Source organism: Melospiza melodia, chromosome 10 (genome assembly GCF_035770615.1).
Source record: "Melospiza melodia melodia isolate bMelMel2 chromosome 10, bMelMel2.pri, whole genome shotgun sequence".
Taxonomy (NCBI): Eukaryota; Metazoa; Chordata; class Aves; order Passeriformes; family Passerellidae; genus Melospiza; species Melospiza melodia.
The window spans coordinates 14,467,828-14,489,560 of NC_086203.1; the positions used below are offsets into that span (position 1 = coordinate 14,467,828).

At 65.4% G+C, this 21,733-nt stretch overlaps 4 protein-coding genes across 6 annotated transcripts in view; 1 reads left to right on the top strand and 3 right to left on the bottom strand.

The window, feature by feature from the left end:
* Positions 1-23: 23 nt before the first annotated feature.
* On the top strand, positions 24-4,605 carry MST1 (macrophage stimulating 1). 3 transcript variants are annotated; one of them, XM_063164467.1, is made up of 18 exons: positions 24-106; positions 490-631; positions 789-901; positions 1,020-1,134; positions 1,343-1,479; positions 1,551-1,671; positions 1,771-1,889; positions 1,983-2,148; positions 2,243-2,373; positions 2,456-2,558; positions 2,672-2,808; positions 2,930-2,965; positions 3,048-3,159; positions 3,230-3,307; positions 3,372-3,518; positions 3,597-3,703; positions 4,149-4,288; positions 4,369-4,605. In XM_063164467.1, exons 1-18 carry the CDS (start codon positions 55-57, stop codon positions 4,528-4,530), a joined length of 2,118 nt encoding a protein of 705 aa, XP_063020537.1. In that variant the 5' UTR covers positions 24-54; the 3' UTR covers positions 4,531-4,605. The 3 variants fall into 3 exon arrangements, with proteins under 3 accessions (XP_063020537.1, XP_063020538.1, XP_063020536.1); XM_063164468.1 differs by having other exon boundaries at positions 1,986-2,148; XM_063164466.1 differs by having other exon boundaries at positions 1,771-2,148.
* LOC134422428 (acylamino-acid-releasing enzyme-like) lies at positions 4,604-9,122 on the bottom strand. Its single transcript, XM_063164470.1, has 22 exons — positions 9,070-9,122; positions 8,851-8,959; positions 8,649-8,778; positions 8,468-8,549; positions 8,300-8,375; positions 8,028-8,170; positions 7,688-7,825; positions 7,524-7,615; positions 7,392-7,432; positions 7,204-7,325; positions 6,978-7,038; positions 6,794-6,888; positions 6,661-6,712; positions 6,502-6,590; positions 6,149-6,290; positions 5,937-6,014; positions 5,784-5,864; positions 5,619-5,707; positions 5,338-5,528; positions 5,164-5,266; positions 4,968-5,074; positions 4,604-4,887 (listed from the first exon to the last, which is right to left on the bottom strand). The coding sequence occupies exons 1-22, from the start codon at positions 9,097-9,099 to the stop codon at positions 4,749-4,751; spliced, it is 2,190 nt and encodes a 729-aa protein (XP_063020540.1). The 5' UTR covers positions 9,100-9,122; the 3' UTR covers positions 4,604-4,748.
* Positions 9,123-9,359: 237 nt separating this feature from the next.
* LOC134422427 (acylamino-acid-releasing enzyme-like) lies at positions 9,360-13,888 on the bottom strand. Its single transcript, XM_063164469.1, has 22 exons — positions 13,845-13,888; positions 13,213-13,342; positions 12,989-13,115; positions 12,815-12,908; positions 12,641-12,716; positions 12,403-12,566; positions 12,193-12,330; positions 12,013-12,104; positions 11,861-11,901; positions 11,662-11,783; positions 11,444-11,504; positions 11,278-11,375; positions 11,151-11,202; positions 10,979-11,067; positions 10,732-10,870; positions 10,572-10,655; positions 10,418-10,498; positions 10,235-10,323; positions 9,942-10,132; positions 9,762-9,864; positions 9,582-9,688; positions 9,360-9,513 (listed from the first exon to the last, which is right to left on the bottom strand). Exons 1-22 carry the CDS (start codon positions 13,854-13,856, stop codon positions 9,408-9,410), a joined length of 2,196 nt encoding a protein of 731 aa, XP_063020539.1. The 5' UTR covers positions 13,857-13,888; the 3' UTR covers positions 9,360-9,407.
* A 2,139-nt stretch (positions 13,889-16,027) lies between these two features.
* Positions 16,028-21,733, bottom strand: part of BSN (bassoon presynaptic cytomatrix protein) — a 65,746-nt gene continuing 60,040 nt past the window's right edge. Inside the window, exons 5-11 of the mRNA XM_063164472.1 lie at positions 19,334-21,464; positions 18,294-19,030; positions 17,851-17,944; positions 17,579-17,722; positions 17,341-17,395; positions 17,157-17,254; positions 16,028-16,632 (exon numbers count right to left, since the gene is read on the bottom strand). Coding sequence (XP_063020542.1) covers positions 17,355-17,395; positions 17,579-17,722; positions 17,851-17,944; positions 18,294-19,030; positions 19,334-21,464 — 3,147 coding nt within the window. The 3' untranslated portion in view covers positions 16,028-16,632; positions 17,157-17,254; positions 17,341-17,354. The remainder of the gene's footprint in view (positions 16,633-17,156; positions 17,255-17,340; positions 17,396-17,578; positions 17,723-17,850; positions 17,945-18,293; positions 19,031-19,333; positions 21,465-21,733) is intronic.

Here is a 21,733-nt window from a genome sequence, read left to right on the forward strand (position 1 = left end):
TTTGCTCGGGGCCGGCCCGGAGCTCCAGCGGCCCGGGGACGCGCGGCCGCCGCCATGCAGCCCGTGCTGGGGGTCCTGCTCGCCCTGGCCGCGGCTCTGGGCTCAGGTAGGGCCCCAGGCTGGGTCGCCGAGGGGCTGGAGGGCGCGGGGCAGTGCGGGGCCCAAGGCAGGGCCGGCGGCCGGGCCGGGAGCCTGCAGGCCATGCCCTGTCCCACGGCGGACGGCGGTGCCGGAAGCAGCGGGTGATGTAGGGCAGGGACCCTCCTGCTCCAGGGCACATGGCTCAGGACATAGGACAGGGATCCCCTGCTCCATATTACATGGATCCCATAGTACGTAGGACAGTTCCCCTCCTCCATGGGACACGGATCCCATGTTCTGTGGGACAGGGATGTCCTGCTCCATGGGGCAGGGATCCAACGCTCCACAGGGCCCCGGTGCTCATGCTGTGCCCCCATGGGCACGCTGAGCTCCTGCCACATTCCCCAGGCCACCGCTCACCCCTCAATGACTTCCAGCGCCTGCGAGCCACCGAGCTGCTGGCAGCGCCTGTGGACTCACCGCCGCCGCTGCCGGAGCAGGGCACTGCGGAGCAGTGTGCCCAGCGCTGTGCCACCAGCCTTGCTTGCCGGTGAGCAGGACACGGTGCCACCCCAGGGCAGGTGGGAGTGCACGGGCCACAACACCAGGTCACTGCACTTGGACACTGGGTGCTCACGTGTGTGACCCAGGTCCTGCTGGCCCTGGCTTCACACGGTGCCATGCCAGACTCCTGCTGTGCCTCCCAGGGCTTTCCACCATGACCAGCAGAGCAAGTTGTGCCAGCTGCTGCCCTGGACCCAGCACTCACCCCGCATCCAGCTGCAGAAGAACATCCGCTATGACCTGTACCAGAAGAAAGGTGGGCTGGTGCCATGGGTGGGCACGGGGACACCTCAGACTGGGCACAGGCCACTCGGCACAGGACTCCTCATTGCCCATGTGCCTGGGGCTCTGAAGAGGTGCCTGGCTCTGCTCAGACTACCTGCGGGACTGCATCGTGGGCGATGGCTCCAGCTACCGCGGCACGCGGGCCATGACGGAGAAGGGGCTGCGCTGCCAGCATTGGCAAGCCACAACACCACATGATCACAGGTGCCCCGTGTCCCTGGCTGTCCCGTGGCACCTACCCTGGGCAGCATGGGGCAATGGGGAATGGGGTGGGAGCAGTGTGGGATAGCACGGGAGCAATGGGGACAGCTTGGGGGCAATGGCACTGACAGGGGTAGAGCATCATCCTTGCTGTGCCCGCTCCAGGGCAAAGGATTCCTGTCAGCCCTCCTACCCACTCTGCTGCCAGCAGGTTTCTGCCATCCCCTCGCAATGGGCTGGAGGAGAATTACTGCCGAAACCCTGACCGGGACAAGCGGGGCCCGTGGTGTTACACTGTTGATCCCAATGTCCGGCACCAGAGCTGTGGCATAAAGAAGTGTGAGGATGGTGAGTTCCACATCCCAGGATCTCCCTGTGCTCTGTGTTTCCCCCACACTGAGTCCTGCAGTTGTTGGCAGCTGTCTGCATGACCTGCAATGGGGAGGATTACCGTGGCACCGTGGACCACACTGAATCAGGGATGGAGTGCCAGCGCTGGGACCTGCAGCACCCACACAAACACCCCTACCACCCCAACAAGTACTGGCCCCCAGTCCCCAGCTGTGCATTGCCCTCGTTGAGTGCCACGTGCTGGGGAGATGGTGCCACCCCAACCACTGCTCCCTGTCTCTGGCCCAGGTACCCTGACAAGGGGCTAGATGACAACTACTGCCGCAACCCTGACAGCTCCGAGCGGCCCTGGTGCTACACCACCGACCCTGAGCGGGAGCGCGAGTACTGCCGCATCCGCGTCTGCAGTAAGTCCCCACCAGCATCGTGCACTGCTGGGCCTGAGGGTCCTGGTGCCACTCCTGACCCTGCTACTGTGCCCCTCTCTCTGGCCACACAAGCAGAAAAACGCCCACGGCCTGTCAACGTCACCACTGGCTGCTTCAGGGGCAAGGGTGAAGGTTACCGTGGCAGAGTGAATGTCACCGTGTCGGGGATCCCCTGCCAGCGCTGGGACTCCCAGGTGCCCCATAAGCACCACTTCGTGCCTGAGAAGTACCCGTGCAAGTAAGGGGATGGCTGTGCACCCCAGGAGGGTGGTGCTGGGCAGCACCCATGAGTGTGGGATTGAGAGGGGACAGCCATGTGCCCCCTCCTCCAGGGACCTGCAGGAGAACTACTGCCGCAACCCCGATGGATCAGAGGCACCGTGGTGCTTCACCTCCCGCCCCACTGTCCGCATCGCCTTCTGCTTCCACATCCGCCGCTGCCCTGACGAGCAGGATGCCCAAGGTGAGCCACCCCAGGCACCTGTCCCTGCGTGCCCAACCCTGTGCCCCTGTGAGGGGTGCCAGCTCTCCCTGCCTGTCTCCAGAGTGCTACCACGGCCACGGCACGCACTACCACGGCCACGTCAGCAAGACCCGCAAGGGAATCACCTGCCAGCCCTGGGCTGTCCAGACACCCCACGTGCCCCAGTGAGTGTGTGAGGGGGGGTGGTGGGTACACGGATGGGGATGGAGATGGGATTGGGGTGGGGTTGGAGATGAGGATGGGGATGGTGACAGTGATGGTGACTGCCTCCTGGCAGGATCTCACCTGCCACCCACCCTGAGGCACATCTGGAGGAGAACTACTGCCGCAACCCTGATGATGACAGCCATGGCCCCTGGTGCTACACCATGGACCCCCGTACCCCCTTTGACTATTGTGCCATCAAGCCCTGTTGTGAGCCCCTACCCACATCCCTGTAGAGCTAGAGGGGACCCTGGCCACACACAGGGTAGTCTTGGTCCCCTCAGGGTGGCTGAATCCTGTGTCAGTGCTACCCTCTGTTTTCTCTCCGCAGCTGGCAGCACGGTGCCCTCCATCATGGAGAATACAGGTGGCGCCCCACGGGTCCTGGGTGGGCACGCTGGGGTGGGTGCTGGTGGTACAGCCCCAGCTGATGCCCACCCTGCCCACAGACACAGTGACATTTGAGCAGTGTGGCCAGCGGGAGGAGAGGCTGCAGCAGAAGGGGCGCATCGTTGGTGGCCAGCCTGGCAACTCGCCCTGGACTGTCAGCATCCGCAACCGGTGAGGGGGGGTGCCACGTGCGCTGCCATGTACTCAGTGTCCCCCCAGAGCTCACCCCCTGTCCCCACAGGGAGGGTGTGCACTTCTGCGGGGGATCCCTGGTGAAGGAGCAGTGGGTGATCAGCACACGCCAGTGCTTCTTCTCCTGGTAAGGCTGGGCTGGGGCGTGGGGTGGTGGGACCCCCCTGTGCCCTCATGTCCCTGTCCCACAGCGATGCCGACCTGACGGGCTATGAGGTGCAGCTGGGGACGCTCTTCAAGGACCCTGGCCCTGGGGATCCTGACCAACAGACCATCCCCATCGTGCGGATTGTCTGCGGCCCCTCTGAGTCCCAGCTGGTGATGCTGAAGCTAGCGAGGTGAGTGCCTGTGCCTTGGCCTCTGCCATGCTCCACTGCTGGCCAGGCTGGCACTGTCCCACTGCCCTTTTGCCACAGGCCAGCTGCTCTGACCAGGCGTGTGGCCCTGATCTGCCTGCCCCCCGAGCGCTATGTTGTGCCTGCGGGCACTCTCTGCGAGATCGCCGGCTGGGGGGAAACCAGAGGTACCTGCCACAGGCAGCCCCTGCTGGGGATCCCCTGTTCAATACAGCCCCCGCCAAAGCCATTCCATCCCCTCTGCCCACAGCATCCATGTCTATGGCATATCCCTGCTCACAGCATCCCTTGCTTGAAGTATCCCCTGCCTGCAGCAAGCCCCACATCCCTCGCATACCCCTGCTCACAGCATCTCCCTTCCATGGTGTTTTCCTGCCCATTCCATCCCCCTGCCTACAGCATCTCTTGCCCCTGCTATCACCCTGTCCATAGCATCCCTCTTCCACATTATCTCCCCTCCACATCCCCCTGCAATGACATTACTGCCATGCCATCCTCCTGTCCATGCACTCCCTGCCCACAGCATCCCCTGCCCGTGCCATTGCCCTGTATCCCTGCACACACGGTGCTCCCTGTCTCCCGTGCCCGCTGCCCCGCGCTCTCTGCCCGCAGGCACGGGGGACAGCAGCGTGCTGAACGTGGCACGGCTGCCAGTGCTGGCCCACGGCGAGTGCGACAGGGCGCTGCGGGGGCGCCTCAAGGAGAGCGAGCTGTGCACTGCCCCCCTGCGTGCCGGCGTGGGCGCCTGCGAGGTGAGCTGGGCTGGGGACACCCAGCCCTGGGTGAGGGAAGGTGCTGGCACCAGGGTGACACCACTCTCTTCGTGCCACAGGGCGATTATGGCGGACCACTGGCTTGCCTCACCGCTGACTGCTGGGTGCTGGAGGGGGTGATCACCCCCTCCCGTGTGTGTGCCCGCACTGACCTGCCCGCCCTCTTCATCCGTGTTTCCCTCTATGTTGACTGGATCTACAAGGTGATGAAGATGGGCTGAGGTGGCATTCCCAGCATGGCACAGCTGCCACTGCACAATAAAGGCACGCCCTTGGCCACAGGGGTCGGCACTGCACACGGTGTCACTTTTATTTAACACCAAACCCCAGCCCACATCCCTGCCCCTGGCTGCACTCACTCCATCTGCTCTGGTGCTGGTGTGCTCCCCAGGGCCAGCAGTCACCCTGGGGCTGGCATAGCCCAGGACCACTGTGGGCACTAGGAGCTGTGCCAGCCTGTCTCATCCCGCCTGGGCTGCCCCAGGTGCTGGAGGAACCAGTGGGCACAGTTCTTGAAGACATCGGCCTCCGTCTCCACACCAGCCAGTGCGTGGCCACCCTCTGGGTACCACAGCAGCCTGTGGGGAGGGGCAGGATGGGAAGATGCCCATCCAGCACCCCAGAGCTCCCTCCCAGCTCCCACCTGCACCCCACTCACCGTGCTGGCACACCCCTGGCCCGCAGCACCCGGTACAGCTCCAGCGCCTGCGTGGGGCTGACGCGCCGGTCCCGGGCACCCACGCACAGCAACACCGGTGTCTGCACCTGCAGCACTGCCCTCAGTGGGTGCCTGACACCCCACACACCTGGCACCCCGCACGTGGCACCCCACACCCATCCTCACCCTGCCCTACCTGGGCTGCCTGGGCGATGGGTGAGCGCAGTAGCATGGTGGCCACGTCCTCAGCACGTGGCACTCGCTCAAAGGAGTAGGGCAGCCCCAGGGAGGTGTAGCGCCTGCAGCACAGACACCAGTGGGTATCACAGGGACATGGCATGGCACGGCACAGGATGGGGGTGGCACTCACCAGTCAGGCATGTCAGAGGTGCCCAGCAGTGCGGGCAGGTTGGAGACAGGGCTGCGCAGGGCACAGGCTTGGTAACGCTCAGGCTCACAGGTGAGGAGGTGGAGGGCGATGAAGGCTCCGTGGGAGCCAGCCAGCAGGGCCAGGCGGTGTGGGTCCAGGGGCTCTCTGTGCAGCGCCTGCTCCACTGCCAGCTGCACCCGTGGGGCACCCACCATTGGCACCCAAACAGCAGCATCCTCCCAGCAGCATCCTCCCAGCACCCTCAGCCCAGCACCCCTCACCTGGGTGTCTGCCACATCCTGCTCACCCACACGGGAAAGCAGGGAGCTGATGCTGGCCTGGCCGAAGCCCAGGGAGCCACGATAGTTCACTGAGGAGACAGGTCCGTGGGTGCCATGTCTCACTGGGACACAGGGCCACATGTCCCCGAGCCCCACAGCACTCACCCAGGAGCACGGCGAAGCCCAGCTGGCACAGCGCAGCCATGCTCGGACGCCAGCGGGCATCGAAGACAGCATGGGGGCCACCTGGGGCCAGCATGGGCATCACCTGGGCTGCCACCAGCACTGCCAGGGTGTCCCCACTGTCCCCGCACTCACCATGGGGGCACACAACGAGGGGGTGCGGTGGTGTGCCATCTGAGGGGCTCAGCAGCAGGGCCTCAAAAGCCTGGGTATCTGTGCCAGGGAAAGGGTCCCATTCAGCAGCCACCACCCTGGGCACCCAGCATCCTGCCCCCCACCACTCCCAAGGGTTCCTGGCACCCAGGCAGCACCAAGGTGCAGCAGGGGCACCCTGTACAGGGGCTCACCCTGTACATCAGGACCTTGCTCGCTGCAGGGTGGCTGGATCGTCAGGGTCTTCCAGGTGACACCAGGAACGGTTGGGGTGTCCTCCACTGGCACCCAGCCAAGGGGCAGCTCCTGGCCTGCTGGTGGCAGCACGGCCACCACCTGGGCACAGGCAATGGATGACACTGGGGCTGTGCTGTGGCAAGGCTATGCCATGCCAAGGCTGTGACATATTGGATCTGGCTGTGCCACACCACACTGTGCCTCCCTATGCCACACCACACCATGGCACGTGTGCCACACTGCGCTGTGTCTGGCTGCACATTGCTGTGCCATATCCCACTGTGCCACATGGTGCCAGGGCACTGCTCACCAGGCTGGGGGGGTGGTGGGGGGCTGAGCAGGTGGCCACCAGCAGGTCCCACTGGAGAGTGAGCAGCTCCCAACACCCTTCAGATGACCCTGGGGACAGAACACGTGTTGGTGACCACAGCTGCTCACTAGAGCACCACGGGTGGCCGGTACCATGTACCTGCTGTGAGGTTGGTGACAGTGCACGCCTCTGTGTCCACGAGCAGCAGGTCCTGTGGAGGTGCAGAGCACGGGCAGTGGTGTCACCATGGGCTGTGTGGTCACGTCCCTGCCCTGCCATGCCCTGCACTCACCGTGCGGCTGCGCTGAGGGGTGCCCAGCACGGCTCGCCGGCTGTCAGCTGCCCAGCACCGCGGGGGCAGCACCTCCGTGTAGAGCCCGGCAAAGGCTGCAAGTGGGGCAAGGTCATGGGCACCTGGCAGGGAGTGGCACCAGCCCCCCATCAGAGCCCAGCTCTGCCCACCATGCCGTGCTCACCCTCCGTGGGCTCCTGAACCACGTCGAGCACTGTCACTGTCTGCCTTGTCTGCCAGGTGAGCTGGGGAGAGCTAGTGTTCAGGGATGGACCCATGCCAGGGGAAACTGAGGCAGCAGGGAGGCTTGGGGACACCCCCACCCCAGCCAGGCACTGCGAGAGGCTGTGACACCTGGGCACTGTGCTGGCAGCACAAGGTGGCACAGCCGTGCCTGGCGCCCAACTCACCATGCGCAGGCGCAGACACTGCCGGTGGGGCCCCCCCACAGCCCCCTCCAGGTAGAGCAGGCGCTGGCCATCAGGGCTCAGCCGGGGGGAGCAGACAGAACCCTCCTCTGCTGACAGCAGCTCTGTGGGCACCAAGGGGTCAGCATCCCAGGGATGCCCGGGCACCCCCCCAGCACCCCAGCACTCACCGCAGCACCCACTGGCAAGGTCCAAGTAGAAAATCCCTGACCTGGGAGGAAAAAGCGGGTCAGGTTGGACCCCCACCGTGCTGACACTGCATGGACATCCTGGCACGGTGCTGGTTGCTGGCTGGGACCCACCTCCTGTTGGAGCAGGCGTTCAGCCCCAGGCGGAAGGGCTTGTGCCACCAGCCCACGAACACCACACCACGGTCATCCGGGGACCACAGGGCCTGTGTGACAGTCAGGCTCATCCCACAGCCCCAGGCTGGGTCCCCTGGACGTTCCCTGCACCCCATCCTGACCTGGCCAGGGGAGAGGTGCTCCGGGACTCCCTCCAGCACTGACAAGCTGAGGCCCTCCAGGTCCAGGACGCAGAGGACTGGCACGCTGCGTGTGCTCAGGGCCTCCCCCCAGTCCTCGTGGTACACAAACTGCTTGCCCTGTGGCACAGACCCATCAGCCCCACGGCCGGTGCCCCCAGGCATGCAGCTCTGTCCATGACGCACTCATGGGATGTACGGCACACTCACGGGGTGCACAGCACGTTCAGGGGGTGCCTGGTGTGCCCAAGGGGCTTGTGCCATGTTCACAGTGTGCATGGCATGCTTGGGGGTGCACTGAACACACTCATGGGGCACCTACCTCCTCATCCTCATCCTCTGCTGCTGGCCAGGCTGCTCCAGGCACATCCCAGGGGCAGGGGGGCTGCGGTTTGGGCCGGCTCTTCTCAGCCACATAGAGGAGCCGTGTCTCCGAGCGCGACCAGGCCAGGCAGGCAAAAGGCCCTGGCATGGCAAAGGAGTGCCAAAGCCCAGCCTGGTACAGGCACAACTGGGCACCAGGTAGCCACCAGGGCTGCTGGCCACACCAGTTCAGTCCTGCTGTGGGCGGGAACCACGGGGAAGGGGCCCTACCCTCCGTGTAGACGTCCCCATGCTTCCCCAGCGCCGTGAGATCCACGCTGTGGCTGCATCCCCCGCCGTCCCACACCTGGGGGACGGGCGGCACACGGTGTACACGGTGCCCACCGCCCTGCACCGGCGCCCGGCCCGCCCCGTGAGCGGCCGGCACAGCCGCGTTACCTCCAGCAGCTCGCGGCCCTGCGGCGGGCAGCGTTTGAGCGCGGCGCGGCGCTGGCCCGTGGGCGAGTCCTGGCTGAGGAGCCTGAGGGCGGGAGGGACGGCGGCTGCGGCGGGCCGTGCGCTGTGGGCAGCGGCCGCGGCACAGACACAGCGCCCCAGCCCGCACCCGCCCGTGCCCTACTGGTTGTGGATCTCAGCGCTGAGCGCGGTTCGGCTGACGGCGAGGCCCTGGCGGCCGGCTGTGCGCTGCAGGCTGTAGTGGCGGCCGAAGCGCAGGAGCCGCCGGCGGGCCAGGTCGGGGCGGCTGCACTCTGAGGGACGGGACCGTCAGCGCCCGCTCACACCGGCACAAAGGCGCGGGGATGGCCGGGCCCGCCACTCACCGGTGTAGAGCTGGAAGGTCTGGCCCCCAGCCGCGGCCCTGAGGGCGGCACGGGTGACGGCAGGGAACCGGCTCAGCTCCCGGTAGCAGGCAGCGGGGCCGTGGGCCGCCTGGATGAGGGAAGGGACGTGCTGGACGGCGGTAAGCTCACCCCCCTGCCCATGCCCCCCGCCTGAAGCGGGGCTGTGCCCACCCACACGCCCCTGAGCCCCCTGCCCACCTCCACACCCTTCTCGGTCGCTGTGGCCATGGGGCTGTTCTCTGCCGGGCCGGGCCTGCCGCCCGCACTGGGACGGCTGCCAAAGCAGGCGGGAGGAGCCCGGCGGCAGCGCCCGGCCGGTGCCAGCCCTCCAGCCGCTCCCTCCATGGCCAGGCCGGGGTCACCCTTCCCATGGCCCAACACATCCCCATGGCACAACCGCACACCCGGGCAGCTGAAAGGTCCAGTGGCCACCAGCTCCTGGAGTGGAAATGACACTGGTACCAGCACAACCACTAGAGACACTGGAGTGCTGAACTACATCGTTTATTGAGGGTCAGCAGCAGGGGTCAGCAGCCTTAGCACTGCAGGTGCTTGAGCAGCCACAGAGCCATGTTCATAAAGCCATCAGCTTCGGCTTCGACACCAGCCAGCGCATGGTTGTTCCCTGGGTACCAGAGCAGCCTAGAGGTGAAACAGGGATTAGTGCTGTGTCTGCATGCCACAGCTCAAGCCCTCAGCACCCCACTCACCGTGTGGGCACCCCCCGGGCCTTGAGGGCGCGGTAATACTCCAGACCCTGCTTGGGGGGCACACGCCGGTCATCCTCCCCCAGCATCAGCAGCACGGGTGCACGGACCTGCAGGAGCAGCACAGCCTCAGCACTGGCACTGCTGTTGGGGACAGGGATGGGGATGGGGACAGTGACATACCTGGTCAGCATAGCGTATGGGTGACTTGTGCAGCATCTCTGTCCACTGGGCTGGGTCTGGCAGAGCTTCAGGTTTGTAGGGCAGCCCTGTCTCTGTCAGGCACCTGCGGGCAAGAGAGTTGGGGGCACATGTGTGGCTGGGATGGCAAGGAGCCTGGGAAGCTGGGGTAGCAGTACTCACCAGTCCGGGATGTCGGTGGTGGCCACCATGGAGGCGATGTTCACCACGGGGTTGCGGACCACGCAGGCACGGTAGGTGTCAGGGAACTGCCCGATGAGGTGGCACGCCAGGAAGCCCCCATGCGAGCCACCGACCAGTGCCACCCGGGTAGCATCCAGCATCTCCTCCTGTAGCACCCGCTCCACGCAGAGCTGCCACCACGGGGAACACCCACTGAGCAGGCAGCCCCACTTTCCCTTCTCAGGGCACCTGCAGGAGCACACAGTGCCCCAGGACCACGTGCCAGGCCATACCTGCACATCGCCTACGTCCTGCGTGCCCACGTTGCCTGGCAGGGAGGCCACGCTGTCCTGGCCAAAGCCCAGTGAGCCACGGTAATTCACTGTGTGGGGAGCAGTGTCAGAGCCCTTCCTCCTTCATGCCCCCACCCTGCCCCTCCATGGGTGCTGTGCCACCAGAGCCCTGGTGTCACTCACCCAGCAGCACAGCAAAGCCCACACGGCACAGCGCCGCCGGGTACAGCATCCACTCGGCCGTGAAGACGGAGTGAGGACCACCTGCAAATGGCAAAAGCAAAAGGGGGGTGACACTGCCTGGCTGGGGGACAGTGGGATGGGGACAAGCTCTTACCATGGGGCATCACAACCAAGGGGGGCTTCTGGCCAGCGGGACCCTCACTTGGGCGCATCAGGATGGCATCGAAGTCCAGGCCCTCTGTGGAGGCAGGGAGGGGGTGTCAGGGAGCAGTGAGGATGGTGGAGCACAGCCCGACCCCACCTCGGGCACTCACCGTACTGGGGATTCTCCTGCTCTGGTGTGGGCTGCAGGGTGCGGATGCCCCAGCTGATGCCAGGCACGGGGGGGGCATCCTGCAGGCAGATCCACTGTGTCTGTGCCTCATGGCCAGCAGCGGGCAGGACTGCCACTTTCTGTGCAGGGAGAGGAGTCAGTGCCCGTGCCAAAGGGCTGGTGGGCATGGGGGAGAGGGCTCAGTGCCCATGCCAAGGAGCTGGTGGGCACTGGGGACATGACTTTACCAACATGGGGGGGCAGCTAGGGGTGGAAAACCTGGCCACCAAGAGGTCCCGGTCAATGGTGAGGACAGACCAGCTTCCCTGGGGAGAATCTGGGGAGGAGGGGGTCAGACCTGCAGGTGTGACCCTCTCCCCACCCCTGGCACCAGCATGGGCCCATTGGCCTGTCACTCACCAGCTGTCAGCGAAGTTGTGGTGCCTGTTGCCGTGTCCACCACGAACACATCCTAGGGGCAGGAGAGCAGAGTCCAGTGGAGCCCTGACCCAGCCAGGCCCCCCCGTGTCCCCCAGCACCCCCTCACCTGCTGGCTGCGCTGGGCCGTGTCCAGCAGGATCCTGCGGCTGTCGGCCGCCCAGCACATCCCTGGCAGTGCGCCACAGTAGATTCCCGGGAAGGCACCTGTGATCAGAGTGCTGGTGCTCAGCATCCCCCTGAGTCTCCCCCAGCACCCCCAGAGCTGTACTCACCCCACGCTTGCCGTGGCACAGCCTCCAGCACCGTGCTGGTGTGTTTGGTGTACCAGTCGTACTGCAGGAGACATTGGGCAAGTTTTGGAGGGTCTCAGCCTGCCTGCCCCCACTGCAGCCCAAGGAGGGGACATTGCTGCCCTCCTGCCAGCCCCACCCCAGCATGGGCACCCTGGCACCTCCTTGGTGCCTGCCAGTGTCCCCCTGGTGCTGCTCACCATGCGGAGTTGGCTGCACTGCTGGTGGGGGCCCAGGACATTGTTCTCCAGGTAGACGATGCGGCAGCCATCGGGGCTGAGTCGTGGTGACCACACAGCCCTGGTGTCCTCAGAGAGCAGCTCTGCGTGGGCACGAGGGGATGGTGAGGGGTGGCAGGGGAACCAGGGCACCAGCAGGATTGGGGCATACACTGCTTACCGCATCTCCCCCCTGTCAGGTCCACGTAGAAGAGCGCTGACCTGCCAGCACAGAGGGGTGTCACAGTGGGGTCAGGGGGCCAGGCTGTGGGGTTGGTGCCCTGCAGGGCCCGCCAGCAGGGCTGGGCTGTGGGGTGCCCTGCAGGGACTCACCGGCGGTTCGTGCAGTGCCGCAGCCCCAGGCGGAAGGGCTCGTGCCACCAGCCCACGAACACCACGCCGGTGTCCTCAGGTGACCAGAAAGCCTGTGGGGAGAGGGGAGATACTCAACACAAAATGCTGCTGGCTCCTGAAACCTCCCTTCTCTGGTTCCCTGCAGCTCCCCATCCTGACCTGGCCGGGAGAGAGGTGCTCTGGGATGCCCTCCAGCACCGAGATGCTGTTGCCCTCGATGTCCAGGACGCAGAGGACGGGCACACTGCGGGTGCTCAGCGTCTCTCCCCAGTCCTCGTGGTACACGAACTGCTCGCCCTGTGGCACAGTCTGGTCAGCCCCACAGCCACACAGCCAGCCCCCAGCTGACCCAGGGTGGGGAGACCCCACCTTGATGGGTGCATCCTCCTTCTTGGGGTGCCCCGTGTCCTCATCAGAGGTGCCCAGCTCGGGGGCTTTGCTCTGGAAGAAGGACTCAGCCTTGGGACGCTTCTTCTCCGCCACATAGAGCAGGTGGGTCTCCGAGTGAGACCAGGCAAGGCACCCAAACTGGTCTGCGGGGGCAGGTCAGCACTGGCCACCCTGCCCCCTGAAAACCCACATTCCCTGGCATCCCCCAGCCCCTCACCATCATCATAGACGCTGCCATGCTTGTCCAGCGCTGTCAGGTCGATGCTTTTCACCTTCCGGTTCTGATCCCAGACCTGGGGGCAGAGATGCCAGGGCGGTGCCAAGACATGGTGTGGCTCCAGCCCCGAACCCCAGTGAATAAATATCCATTTTCCCTCAGAACCCTCCTTACCTCCAGGAACTGCTTCTCTTTCTCCTTCTCCTGGGCAGGGACCTTGCGCAGGACGGCCTTCAGCATCCCACTGGGGGACTCCCGGCTCAGCAGCCTGAGGGTGAGTGGGTGAGTGCCCACCAGCCCCCACTTACTGCTTCCCCCAGGATGTGTGAGGGGCAGGATGGGACTTACTCGTCCTTGATCTCAGAGCAGGTGCCAGCGGGCCCCGAGTAGACAATGGAGGCTCCATCGTGGAAGATGAGGTACTGACGGCAGAACTTGATGTTCTCAGCCCTCGCCAGGTCCCGCTGTGACCACTCTGCGGGGAGCAGGGTGAGGCACCAGCTTCATCACTACCAGCCAGGCAAGGACTCCCCGGACCCCTCTTTCCCCCCCAGTCCTCCCCATCCCCGTACCGGTGTAGAGGCTGCAGTACTTGCCCCCGTACTGGGTGGTGAGGTCGGGGCCGAGGCAGGCGGTGCTGAGCCCCGGGTGCTGGCTCAGCTCTCGGTACAGCTCCGACAGCTCCTCGGCACGTGGCTGAACCTGCGGGACACGCCGCGGCTGGAGGGGAGCGGGGCCGGACCGGGGAGTAACGGGGCACAGGGGCACTTACTGGGGCTCCAGTATAGACGGGGGGGATTTTGGGGGGTACTGGGGGCAGCGCTTGAAGGGGAGGAGAACAGCGCAGGACTGGGGCAATAGCGGGGGTGCAGAGCCAGGACACTACTGGGGCACCAGGGACCAGGAGGGCACTGGAGAGCAGATCCTGGGGTACATAGCCGGGACCAGGAGGGCACTGGGACAGTTGCGGGGGTACCCGTGACCACCAGGATCCTGAGTGCAGGTCCTGGGGTGCAAAGGAGCCTAGGAGGGTGCTGCAGCAGGTGGAGTCTGTGGAGGAAGTGGAAGGGTACGGGGGTGGTGCCGAGCCGGAGAGCCGGCGGAGCAGCGGGGTCGGGGGGCGCGGGGGACGGACGGGGGGGGGGGCAGCGGGGGGGGGGGGGGGGGTCCCGGGGCTCTGACGTCACTCCCCCCATTCCCTCACCGGCGGCTCCATGTCCTCGCGGCGGGGGGCGGGGCCAGGTCGGCACTTCCGGGATGGGGCGGGGCCTCAGGCCTGCGGCACCTCCCATTGGCTGCGGTGCTCGGGGCACCTCCCGCTTTGAGGCGCCCCCCGGTGGGCGCGGGCGGCGCTGCAGCCGCAGGCAGGGCAGTCCCCGGTACCCGCGACGCGTCCCGGCGGCCGTCCCCTGCCGCCGATCGCCCGCGGGGCCCTCTGAGGCGGCAGCCGGGGGACAGACCGCGGCCTCGCAGCCTCTGGATCGTCCCGGGGTGGTTTGCCCACCGGGTAGTTGCAGAACAGGGGCTCTATGCGCAGGACCGGGTGGATCGGACTCGAGAGGCAGAGGGATCCCAGCCCCGCAGCCTGGCTGGGGGGTATCGGGCCATCGGGGGCCCACGGGACTGAGCAGCCTGCTCAGGGGAGTGGGATTGAGTCATTGGTGCCCGCAGCAGCCCTGCCAACGGGGATTGGGCCCTTGGGAGCCCACCAGAGCCAGCAGCCTGGCCAGGCAGGTGAGATCGGGTCCTTGATGCCCACAGGGACCCCCTATCCCTGCAGCCCAGCTGTGAGTGGTAGAGCTCAACAGTGCTTGGTGACAACCAGATCCATTCCAGCCACCCCCACCAAGGCAGGGGTCCCGATCCCCCGTCCCCCACACCGCAGGCAGGCAAGAATCTGGGCCAGTCCGTGGTTTGTGTCAAGTCCTTTTTATTCTGTTCCCACAGAAACACCTGGTGAGGGGGCAGCTTCTGGGAGGGAGTCACGACACAGCGGCGGGGGTGGTACGGCACGGTACGGCACGGTACGGCACGGTACGGGGTCACTACGGGTGGCACAGAGCACAGCAGACACGCACACCGTCACAATGTTCAGAGGGAGCGCACCCGGCATCGCACTTACCGCTGGAAAGGGCGCCCAGCCGCGCTCGGCCCTCGCTCTTTGCACGCCCCGTCCCCCCGCCCTGTCCAGCAGATCGCCACACCTGGGGCTGGGGGCCCGGCCCGGAGCGCCCCCGCTCCTGGCAGGCACGAAGGCAAGGTGGCGGATGTGCTCGGGCGGCGACACCGGCCCCGGCGGGGGTCTCGGTCCCGCGTGCGGTTGACACACTGTACAAGTATTTACAGCGCGGGGAGCGGCGGGGCCGGCGGCCCGCGGGAGGCGCCCCCGGGCTCTGCACTTGTCACGGGCCGGGAGAGGCGGCGGCGGAGCGCGGGGCCGGGGCTCTCCTCCCCCCGTGCCACAGCCGCCGGCCTGCCCCCAGCCCTGGGCACCGACCGGCAGAGCTCCCTTTGTGGCCAGGGATCCGCCACAAAGCGTGGGCTTCCCGCGGCAGCCGGGTCCTCGATCACAAGTGCATAAATCTGCTAAGAGCTTTCAGTACAGCGATGGACTGATGGAGAAGAAAAAAAGAAAAGTCCAGGCAAAGAACAGCAAGCACTGAAAGGCGGGTGGAACCGTGCAGAGAAGTAGCAAGCCATGCTCTACGACGGGACAGACGGTCACGGGCGCTAGGGCTGCCCTTTGGCAAAGTGGCCCTCCGTGGGTCGAACATGCCACGAATTCATACGCACGGGTGGTCGGTACTGAATAGTTCTCGGGTCGCTCGGCGGCACGCTTTGCGATGGAACCCTTAGGCGCGACATTGAACTGATTAGCTATTCACAGGTCTTGTTCTGGAGTCGTGTTATTTCGTTGCATAGAACATCAGGCGGGTGAGCGGGCGGCTGCCCCCCGCCACGGGGGTGTCGGCGGGGCGCTGCCAGCGCGGGGAGGCGGCGGGGCGCGGGCGAGCCCCCTCCTCGGGCTGCCTCCCCCCCTGGGAATCCCCTCCTGGCAGGGCGAGTGGGCTTTGGCCGCCGGCCGCCGCGCCGGCCGTCCCCGCAAAATGGCTTGAGAAGGACTTGGATTGCACAGTAAAAGGAAGGATACTGCCGGAGGCAAAGCTCTCCTGATCTTGTTCCACGGGATTTGTGCTCTTTTGTAGCCTCCTGCACTCTATTGCTTCTACAGACGACAGCCCGTGTGCTAACTCATCGCACAAAGCAAAGAGGGAAGAGGATTTGGTATAAACTTTAGAAAAATAAAACCCCGAAAGCAAAAGAAAATGAACCCAAAGAAACCGAGGAAAAAAGGACCCCCCCTGACGACGCCCCGTGTCCCCCCCCCACCCCCCGGTGCGGATGAGGTATACACAGAAATCAAAGTGGGATGATTAAGGCTGTTCTTGAAAGAAAAGGGGTGCCCGGCGGCAGGCGCGCTGGCTGCGTGGCGAGGGCGAGCGCGGCCCTTTCAATGCTTCCAATGGCTTCGGGACACGCGCCCAGCCGGCCGCGCCGCCTGTCAGAGTCCTATGGCCTCGTATTTCGGTAGTGAACAGTGTTAGGTCCTAGCTGACTGCCCCGGGCTCCCCGGCGCGGTGCGGGGGGCGCGGGGACGGCCCCGGCGGGGCGGGTGGGGTCGGGAAGGAGGAGCGGCGCCCACGGCGCCCAGCCCTCGGCTCGCGGGGGGGAAAAACCTATGAAGAGGCCAGAGCTGGGGTTCAGAGGGAGCAACTCTGCGTATAATCTTGAGAAAGGGCCGCAGCCGACCTACGGGGCCTGACCCGACGGTCCGGACCAGGCCCATCCCCTCGGGGCAGCTGCCGGGGCTCGCCGAGTGCCGCGCCGGAGCTGCTCGCCAGGCGTGGGGGGCACCCGCCCCGGGGCGTCCGCCGGGCCCCTGCTCGGCCGTCGTTTGGTCCAGCATCCAGGGATCGCCCTGTTTTCAAAAGCTTGCGGGAGACAGAGAGGGAGAGAGAGAGAAAGAAAGAGAGAGAGAGACAGAGAGAGAGAGACAGAGAGAGAGAGGCGTTAGTCCGAGCAGCCTCTCCCCGCGGAAGGGTCCCCGCCGAGCGGCAGCGCTGGCCCGAGCAAAAAGGCCCCAGAGAGCCAAGAGGCACTGCCGGCGGAGCAGCTGCCGCCGCCTCCGCCCGCCCCCGCGCTGGACGGGCTCCCGGAGCAGAGCCCGGACCACCCAAAGCTTCCCTGGAAACCCAGGGTCTGCACCAGCGCTGCCGAGACTGTGGAACAAGGCCAAGCCTCCACGCCTCGGCCTGGGGCCAGCACCTGGGGATGAAGATGGCGATGAGTGACCCAGCATGAAGGGGATGGGTCCATGCTGTGTCTTTCCCAGCCTGGAGGCTGAGAGTATGGCAAAGCAGGGCTCAGCAGGTGCTCAGGGGACAGTGGTGCTGCTGGAACCTCAGAGGTGGCACAGCAGAGGGGAATTGTGTGCCAGTGTGCCCTGTACACTCACCGTTATACTCAGAGTCTGGCGCCGCGTGCTGAATTCATTGGCTTCTTCATAGGTTTTTCCACTGCAACGACTCAAATCTCCACTCACTTCCCAAACTCCTGCAGTGGAAGGGAGGAGGAGGGCATCAGGCACGGCCGGGGCAGGGAGAGCCCATGGCACAGTGCCCACTGCTGGCTGCACTCACCTTGTGCCGTTCTCTCACCAGAACGAAGTGAACTTCTTGCCGAAAGCTGACACCGCTGTGGGGAAGGCAGGACAGGTGTCAGGATGGTGTAGTGACCCTGGTCCCCCACCTCCCTGGGCCCCAAACTGTGGGAGCACTGCATCCCACTGGCTGCACCCAGCCATCCCCAAGGTGCCCGACTCTGTCTCGGTGCAGAAGAGCACCATCGCCCTGTCCCCATCCCGGGAGCAGCCCTCACCTTCAGTTAGTTTGCCTGCTTGTTCCGCTGCCCCCCCTGGCAGGATTTTGGAGAAGACACTCTCTCCTTCCCCGCCGGGCTGCCCTGTGGCCATGCCCGCGGGACCACGTGGCCCAGCCGCCCTTGGACCGGCCTTGCTGTCTGCTGGGGGACAAACGAAGCCACTGTTAGCAGGGGACAGGCCCGGCTGGCAGAGCTCAGCCGAGCTTTGGGGTGCCAGGCAGCTGGCATGGGATGGGACAGATGGCACAGTGCCACTAGGGCTCACTGACCTGCTGCTCCCAGGGGCTGTGCTGATGGTGCTCTCCCCGGCTGCTGTGGCACTTTTGCTGCAGGTTTGGACGTGTCTGTCGGCTCCACTTTGGTCTGGAAAGGAGAAAACAGCTCTCAGGGCTCACCCTCCCAACAGAGCATCTGCCAGGGGTGGCACAGTCTGGGAGGTGACACTGAAACCCCCAAACACTGCTCCACAACCCCAGAAGACGAGCAAAGCATCCAGGACACAGTGTTGTCCCCTCCTGGGTCCCCTCGAGGGGATGGCAGCTTCCACAGCACCTATGGGTGTCTGTATTGGGTGTGTGAGTGGGATACACTTTACTCCATGGCTCCCATTCCCAACACTTCCCCTGCCAGCCCCTGGCCGCAGCCAGCTGTGCCGATTCCAGGCCGAGCTGTGGGGTCAGGATGCAGCCTGGCCAGCTGAGCCTGTACTTACCGCCGGTGCTGGGTGCCCGCCCGGCTGTGCATGGAGTGTGGCCGGTGCCTTCCCTGCTGCCTGGGCCGGCCCTGGCTGCTGCTGCGGTGGCCGGGACGAGGGGGGTCCCTGTGTCCTGCCCCTGGTCTCAGGCTGTGCCGAGCTTGCTGGCTGGGCAGCCTGGCGTGCTGCCGGCTGCTGCCGCGCTGCCGGCTGCCCTGCCTGCTGCTGCCTGGCCGCCGGCTGCTGTGGGTGCGTGAGGGGCTCCTGCTTCGGCGCTGGCGCGGCCGGCCCGTGCGGCTGGGAAGGTTTCTGTGCCTTGGGGGTCTCAGTGCCGTGGTGGTGAGCAGCGGGGCGGGATGACGGGGCGTAATCAGCGGAGCTGGGGCCGTAAGACGCGCGGGACTCGGGCTGCTGCGCCTTCTTGGGGCCGGCTGAAGGCCCGTGGCCACGGGGCTCATGGCGGCCGGATTCTCGTGGGTGCTGCTTCGATGAGCGGCGTGGGGGCTCGTCGCTGGCGTGCCGGGAGGAGCCAGCGTGGCGATCGTAGTCCCTGTGGTGCCGATGCTCGCGGTGTTGGGGGTAGTCGTCGTGCTGCCACGGGTCTTCATCGGGGGGCTCGTCATAATCGTGGTAGGTGTGCTTAACTGGGGGTCTCTTCTGTGAGGAAGAGTGGCCACCGTAGTGCCTGACCCTCTCTGCCCGCGCCTCCCTGGGCTTATCAAACCAGTCTGTTTCCTCCTGACCCAAATGATAGGCTTCGGAAACCAAAAACAAACCACAGTCAATCTCTCGCTCGAGGCTGCGCGGGCGGAAGCCATGCAATGAAGTGGGAGGGACAAGCAGCGGGCACGCGCGCGGGGGACAGCACGTGCCGGTGGGGACGGGACGCGGCGCAGCAGGGCACCGTGCAGGACCGGCTAACACCGAACACCCAGGGCAGGGGGAGGAAGGCACGTGTCAAGCAAACTGAGGCGGTGAGAGTGTCTCTGCGTACGAGCGGACGGGCATGCCCCGGGGAAGTGCCATGCTCTGGGGTGGTCACCACGGGGAGCTGTTACCTTCGCTGTCCGAGACAACGCAATGGGCATCATCCATGCCGTAGCCCTCCTCGTGCTTGTACGAGTGACTCCTTGGCACGTCTTTGATGTGCTTTTGCACATCAGGCAACGAGTGGCTGGAGCAGAACTGGGAGCAGGGGTCCCCTGCTGACTGGGGGCCCGGCCCTCCTGCAGTGCGTGACCCCCCCATTGACTTCCCCATGGGGCTGACAGGACTCTCCTCCTCCGAGTGCTGCGAGCGCATGGGCGCCCGCCCACGGCTCTGGCTCATGCTGAGGGATGAGGGTTTGGAGCTGATTTTCTGGGAGCGCTCCATGCTCTCCCGCTCATAGGACTTGCTCCGGCCGCCCATCTCCCGGCTGGAGGACTTTTCTACCCCATAGCCAGAGGAGCGAGTTCTGCTGCTGGAAGAGTAGACCCGCTCCTCCTCATCCACCAGATCCCGGCTGGAGACACCGTAGTACTTTTGCTGCTCATAGACGTTCTTCTTCAGGCCGTAGGTGATCTCATCCTGCAGCTTCTTGGCCCTGGAGGCCACATTGCTGCTGCCAATTGAGGTGGTTGTTGAGTAGGAGGCCAGGTCTGACTCTACATCTTTGGCTTCTTCAATGGGGGAGAACTTGGAGATCTTCTGCTCCATGCCCTGCTTCCTGTGCTTGCTGCGCTTGGAGGAGATGACAGCAGGTGCCAGGTTCTTGGATGAATGCTTCGGTAGTGGTGTGCCAGAGCTGTGCTTGTCCATCCGTGAGGAGTGCCGGTACTCACTGTCCCCATAGTAGTAGCTCGAGCTGGAGGAGCTCCCTGACACCCTGCCATTGCTTTCTGTGCCCCGGTAGTAGCTGTTCTTCCCACGATGGTCGGGGCCATGGTGATCATACATGTCCTCCTCAGACTCCTCCTCAGCTTTGGTGTAGCAGCAGGGACGGCTGGAGCCCTCGGTGTCCCCTAGATCACTCTTCTCTCTGCTGTGGCGGCTATCGGCGCTCGTGCCCACTGGCTCTGCTTTCTGCCCATCCACTGCCGGACTCTCCTTGGTGAGCTCGCTGATGTCCTCGATCATCACATAGTTACGGGGGATGTTCTGCTCCAGATTGGTGTAGAGGGACTCGGAAGAGTAGCTGGCTGAGGGGCCTGGTGCCGTGCTGGTTCTCTCAGCCGGCCGGCTCTCAGGTGCCTTGTACTGCTCATAGCCACTGCTCGCCGGTGCACTGCTGAAGGTGACGTCAGGCACGGCCGAGGAGCTGGTGGCCGCACCGATGACCTCGTAGTTGGTGGGGATCTTCTGTTCCAGGTCAGCCAGGGAAGTCTGCCGCGGCTTCTGGTGCCCGCCAGCTATGTCTGCCGGGCTCTGGTAGAGGGTGGGCTGTGCCGCCGGCACGGTGGCTGCCCCGGCGAAGGCGCTCGGGCCTTGGTAGGGGTTTGGGGGCTGGAAGCCTGGCTGGGCTGGGGTGCCCAGCTCTGGGTATGCGGTGCCGGGGGCCGAGAAGCCACCAGGCGAAGTGAAGGTGGGCAGTGGAGCTGCCGGCAAGCCATCCTGTGAGGTGCTGGCAGTGGGGTACTGGGGGTGCTGGAGGCGTGGTGGTGGGAAGGCGGTGGGGCCCTGCGGGGCAGGGTACGGGTAGGCGCCATAGGAGGCGGCGGCGGCAGCGGCGGCGGCGGCGGCGGTGTAGTCGGGGTACTGCCCGGCAGGGCGCAGGCCGGCGCTGTCGTAGGCGGCGAGGCGCAGGCTGTGCAGCTCGCTGTCTGACAGGTAGTCGCGCCGATCCCCGGGGTAGCGCAGGTAGGGGTGGTCCCGCCCACCAACCCGATCCTTCAGCAGCGACTCCTTGCGCTGGGTGATGCCCAGCTCCAGGTACTTCAGCTTTGCATCGATCTCCTTCTCCTCCTCGTCCAGCTCCGCCTGCTTCTTCCGCAGCTTGGTGGCCTCATGCTCCACCAGCCTCAGGTCGCGGTCCAGCTCCTTCAGTAGGCTGGCCTTAGTGACAGGCGCGGTGGCCTTGGGAGCCAGGCTGCTCAGGTAGAGCTGGGAGGCAGCTGGGCTCGCCAAGGGGACGTGGGGCTCCTCAGGTGGTGGGCTGGGCAGCGTCCGCTTCACCTTGCGTGCCAGCGAGCTTGACTGCAGCCCCCCCACCTGCAAAGCCAAGGGACATCTGGTCAGGGGGGCAGGTGGGTGTCCCCCACACATCCCAGCCCAAGCATTGCAGTGGTCCTCCCATGCCCTAGGGGCTGGGGTGAGGCATCCCGCTGTGCACGTGTTCCCCCATGCACTGAGAAAGCGGCGTTTATGTAAAAGCGCAATAAATAGGATGGAAGTAACAGGCAGGGCGCTTTCTGTGAGTAATTACCAGGGGTGGCAGCCAGCCAAGCGCCGAGCTGGCCACGTGCATACCCTCTGCTGCA